Here is a 5,987-nt window from a genome sequence, read left to right as displayed (position 1 = left end):
AGGCCCTCTGAATACATACTGATGTTGTTTAGCTTGAAGGTTTTGTGGGACTCCTAACAGTGGAAGGAGGTGTTTCTGATCTTCTTGCCTGCACTTTGACCTTTTTCCTCGTACTGCATGCCTGGCCCAGCCTTGTATGATGGTTTATAGCTAGGCTTATTGCATCTTGTTGTAGGCTTATATTTTTCAAAACCTACTTTCATAAAGGTTCTCAAACTCTTTGATTGCCTTTCTAGTCAAACATCTAAAGGTAGGGGAGAAAGATGGAAAATAGGACAAGGAAAGGTGAACCTGTTTAGAAGTAGTTTCTGGGGTGATTCTAATCACTGTTTGCATGGCTAGCACTACACTGATTTTCACTTTCTTGAGAGAGGCATGACAGAGAACTGCTGACTTTTTGTCATTCCCACTGACTTGTGGCAATTTGGTGGAGGCCTGGTGGTTTCTACTGGATTGTGCCATACTGTTGATTAATGTTTGGTGAAACTTTTGAACAAAAACCACAGACAACTGAGGAAATAGATTAACCATGTTGTTCCAAGCCACAGTAAAACAAAGAATATAAAAAATAAAGAAAAAAATCTTCATTCTATAAAAATAAGACAAAACAGAGGAATTGCTCCGTGATCTCATACCAATTGCTCCTCCATGTGAGATGGGAAGTCACTGTACCTTACATTCTTCATTCTCTGAAACAGAACTGTCTCTATATCCCTGAGATTATCAAGAGAGTAAAGAAAGCAATATACTATAAATGGATTGTTTACAAGATCACATATGAAACATACATGAGGTATTAGCAGCTTCTAGCTTTCTTACTTTTTTCCTTCATCTTTGAGAAGTAAATTAAATTAAGTAAAATCATTGCTTAAATGATTTTAACCAAAACATCAGTTAACATGAAAGTCAGGGTACAATAATAAATAAAAGGTTTCCATAACTTAAGAGAAACAGAGATTATATTGGACAGTACCTCACTCTAATTTCATTTCTATAATAGCCTGATTTCAAAAATAATCTTTCCTACTTTGAATACTGCACCAGCCTTTTCCTCTTTCACGTACTGAGCAGTAATGTAGCATGGACTTCCTTGGAGGTGCTATGATGAGAGATAATATCTTTTATAAAATATTAATATCTATATATTTATTAGACAAAATTAGGTAACAATCTCAAATGCCACCATTACAGAGAAATTTTCTTACGACAAATAACTCTTATTAGGGCTCTCTTCATGTCTCTGTTTCTCAGGCTGTAGATGAAGGGGTTCAGCATGGGAGTCACCACTGTGTACATCATGGCCATTGCAGACCCCTGTAGACTGAAATTATTTCCTGATGGACATAAGTAAAGACCGATAATTGTCCCATAGAACAGAGACACCACAGACAGATGAGAGCCACAGGTAGAGAAGACCTTGTGGATGCCTTGAGCAGATGGAACCTTAAGTATGGAGGAGATGATTCTTGCATAGGACATAATAATGAGCAGAAATGGAATAATAATGATGAGCCCTCCCATGATAAGTATCATGAAATCATTAACGTAAGTGTCTGAGCAGGCCAGCTTTAGGAGAACAAATATGTCACAGAAAAAGTTGAGAAGCACATTGTTCTCACAAAAAGACAGTCTTAACGTGAGCAGAATTTGCATTGTGGCATGTGATGTCGTCAGTATCCACAATAGTAGCACCAGACAAATACACAGCTTGGGGCTCATGATTCTGGTATAATGCAGAGGGAAGCAGATGGCCACATAGCGGTCATAGGCCATGGCCACAAGAAGGAAACTCTCCATATCTCCAAAAAGCATAAAGAAGAATATTTGTGCCAGGCAACCTCCATAAGGGATGGATGGCTCCTGACTCAGCATGTTCTGCAGCAACTTGGGCATTGTGACAGAGGAAAAGCAGAGATCAGAGAAAGACAAGTTGCTAAGAAATAAGTACATTGGTGTGTGGAGATGGGAGTCCAGTTGAATGAGGACAATGATTAGCAGATTTCCTAGGACAGTGGTGAGGTACATGGCAAGAAACAGGGCATAAAACAGGTATTGGTGCTCTGGGGGGATGGGCAGGCCCAGGAGGAGGAACTGTGAGATGACAGTTTGGTTGTTCATTATCATTCTTCTTCTTCAGTATACTAATGAGAAAATATCAAGATCTCTTAAAACTTAATATATATATATATATATATATATATATATATATATATATATATATATATATATATATATGATATATACTCTACAACAATGAATGTGAGAATCATAATAACCATGATCTCAAAACCCCTAGTATCTATAAGCATTACAATCATTAATAATTTTTCTCAAATTATTTTTTACACGTTTCTATTTCCCATCATTTCCTAGACAGTTCTGTGCCATTTCTATAAAGTTTCAAAATGGACTAATTATTTTCTTTCCTATTTCCTGCTCATCCTGTGTAACTAATTTGTTTATTTGCAATTTGTTCTATATTATTTATATATTGATGTTCTTGAAGAATTTATATAAGAGTTATCATCATAATTTTATACAAATTTCAAGAAAATCTCACATGCTCCATTGTGTTATATTACCATTTCAAATTCATACTTACATGTCCCTGTAATATCTATTTCTGCTCCACTGTTAAATAATCATCTTCTATCTGTTGCCTGTATGACACGTATCAGAAGCTCAAAAGCCCCGAGTGAAATTCATGTTTTCATCTTATTGTCGCCCAAAGCATTTCTCACTATTCCACCTCTGCTGTCTGATAGAGTGAAAAGGAACAAATTCAGTTTTAAGTCAGAGCTACGTGAATTTTGATCCATTCATTCTTTTTCATACATTTAACTGCTGTCATGCATTATTCCATTACTCCTTCATTCTCCTATTTCATCTAGTCCTCTGTGTGAGATTCTACCAGTATATGAGGAACATATTTATTACCGAACACAGAAGCAGATTCAGTTCATGTCCATGTTCTGATGTCTCCCGACTCCTCTCCTTCATCATGCTTCATTTACACCATGGAATTCAAACAGAGGAGTTCCTTCACCTCTTTCCTGGTTTATTTGGAGATTTTCACTGTTGCTGTGAAGATAAGGACAAAGCTGCTATCAGGGACACAATTTCTCTTTCATTATTTCACAGGTGCCAGCGTTGTTCCCAAATGTTTTTCTCTCCTCATTCAATGCTGTGGTCAATCTCTTCGTGTCCCACATTTTTTTTAGTTCCTCCTCCATCCTCTTCCTGCCTTTAACTCCCCACTTTGTTTTCCCTTCATCTGGCCATTCTCATATATCAGGCTTATCACTAATCACATATTCAGCTAAATGTATTGTGTATCCTATACTACAAAAGACATTCAGCCACATTCCCTAAAACCTATATGGATCCCACACAATTAATACTTTGGTCACTGCTTTAAGCTATCTTCATATCAACTGTAAACTATACGCAGAAAGGTCACTTATGCTTTCATCCTCTTTGGTTCTCTACACTCATTCTTAATCTCCATCTAGGGTCAATGTTGGTCACGACGCATAATTTGACCAGCAAACATTTCTGATCTGCTTCTCAAATACAGATTGCTTTAACTTCAAATGTAGAAACATTCCCATTTATATAGAAACTCTTGAATAATTAGCAATTAGTTCTAAGCCCTATACTGTTTGTCAGAGATCTAATGTACTTCTGAAGTGTTAGGGTTTATCATTTGCAATCTCAATAATACTGGTGACTACGAATAGTACCCCTATGTTTTAATCCACAGAATATCATAAATATTGATGTAGAGCACAGCTAGAATGAAAATTTTTATGAATTATAAAAAAAGAAGAAGCAACAATTTAATTTGAAGTTTTCACTTGATTCCTCAATGTTTATACTGTATATGATGATGCAATTATACATCAAGTGGATTAAACACTATTGCTGATTTGGAAAAATCCTGAACACTATGCAGATAGTCTCTAAATGAACTACACATACATTAGTAGTAAAACAAAGATTTGTGAACATGAACACATACAGGTAATCATCATCTTGAGGAGTACATAGTTCAGTGTTTAAGATCCACGAGTGAAAGTATACAAAACAACCCTTCAGTACTACAGCACTGAACTCTACCTCACAGGGATGTTCCTGTGTTAAATTAGTATGCTATATAGAGAAAAAAAATATGATGAGTGATTGGAATGAATGTATCAATATGAATGGGCTACATGATAAACATGGAACAAATACTAGCACAGTATGTAGAAGTCTTGGGTGACAGAGAAAAGAAAAAAGTTTTCATACCATGAAAACTGTCATAAATAACACAGGAATTCCAATTGACAAGTTACCTGCTTATTTTACTGACTGTACCCAGCTCTGCTGAAGATAGTTAGTATCTGGTTCATGATCCTGCTCACCTTCATTTATTTGAAGACACAGGAATAGCATCCTCTTTATTTATCATCTGTCTGAAACACCCCTACTCACACTCCACCTCTGCTGCCACCTCTGCAGGTGCCCTGCATCCCAGAGGAGTACAGATCCTATATAACTGATTAAAGACATGATAATTGCCCAGGACCTTTCTGGGACCAATTTACCTCAGAGATCTCTAGTGGAAACCAATTTTAGTCATTGATTACTATTTGCTACACTTAATATAAGGTAGAATTTAAATAACAACAGCAAACAATACTAATAAATACTAATAAATAAACAGCAGCAACAAGACAGTCAGTCATAGGAAGACACGTGTGCATTCCATGTTCAGGTAACCATTGTGGCTTTTGTTGACTGGAGCCCATTTTGTTAAGAGTGAAAAGGAAGAAGGATGACTGAAAAATACGCCATATTATCAGGAATTTTCTGATTATTAATAACTAAAAGGGTTTCACAAAACAAAAATTTTCACAAGATAACATCAGCACTTTTTGTAGTTATGGATATGAGCCTAGCCTTTAACTTCTGAGCCATCTTTTTAGCCTATCCAACAGTAGTTCTTAAGCACAATGAAATCATAGAAAACCCCACACACTGAGAAACATCCAAGGACAGCATCTCAATGCAACATGATAAACTACCTGCAATAGGACTCGGACAGATATACAACCTTCTTAAAATTTCAGTTTCATCACTTGACTTTCTATGTGTGTCAGTGTGTGAAAAGAGAGCAATATGGCAAGCAGATGGCGTGATTGAGACTTCCACAATCCAACTGAAAGGCAGCCCATGTCCCCAAGCTGTTTAATCATTTTGTTTCTTACCTCTCTATGAAAATATTAATTGTACCCCTGCCACCATTATCCAACTCCTCACAATATATGTGCGATTACTTTATAACTCCATGTTGTATGAGTTAAACATTGGTCACAAGGCCATAGATAGCATTGCAATTCCTTCCTTCATTATGATTTCCTAAACTTGGCTGTCACTGGTTGTATGAAATTCTGTATATAATAATGAAATACAATATTCAAACCCCAAGTAATATAGCTCTTTATTGATCTAACATTTATTTGGACTCTTAGAGAAGATTAAGATTTTCTTTTCAATTATTTTTGTTAATTAACTTTTGATTGTGAATATGGAAATGGAAAGTGTGATCAAAAATGTGTTCAGGTCTTTAAGCACAGTGCTGACTGCACAGGCTGTATAGAACAACCAAATTTTGCTTGCCAGTCAATTGGCTTTAATTACTCCAAGAAGAAAGATACTATCTACTTTGAGTTGTGGTTGACATGAGAAACAAAAGTGGTTGGATCAATCCTACAAACTGTGTTCTTCACTTACATAAGTATAACTAAATCACTTTAGTATTTTCAATGTCATTCAAAGCATGTGCATTGCAATTTCAAACCCATATTCTCCCAAAGGATTTCTGTGCCCATTCACACATACTGTTACCCCAACCATCCACAGGATATTCCACTCTACTCTATGCTCTTACACATTTTCCTATTCTTGATATTTCATTTGAATGTAAGCTCTACATTATAGGC

At 36.1% G+C, this 5,987-nt stretch overlaps 1 protein-coding gene across 1 annotated transcript; it reads right to left on the bottom strand.

The window, feature by feature from the left end:
* Positions 1-1,185: 1,185 nt before the first annotated feature.
* On the bottom strand, positions 1,186-2,124 carry LOC127694167 (olfactory receptor 1496-like). Its single transcript, XM_052195609.1, has one exon. The coding sequence runs from the start codon at positions 2,122-2,124 to the stop codon at positions 1,186-1,188; it is 939 nt and encodes a 312-aa protein (XP_052051569.1).
* Between the last annotated feature and the right edge of the window lie 3,863 nt (positions 2,125-5,987).

This window comes from Apodemus sylvaticus, chromosome 10, assembly GCF_947179515.1.
Source record: "Apodemus sylvaticus chromosome 10, mApoSyl1.1, whole genome shotgun sequence".
Taxonomy (NCBI): Eukaryota; Metazoa; Chordata; class Mammalia; order Rodentia; family Muridae; genus Apodemus; species Apodemus sylvaticus.
The sequence above is the reverse complement of the archived record's forward strand: the minus strand, read 5'-3'. Positions and strand labels throughout refer to the sequence as shown.

Bases quoted from the DNA above. Each gene is read 5' to 3' on its own strand.
- LOC127694167 (XM_052195609.1), bottom strand. From the start codon at position 2,124: ATGATAATGAACAACCAAACTGTCATCTCACAGTTCCTCCTCCTGGGC.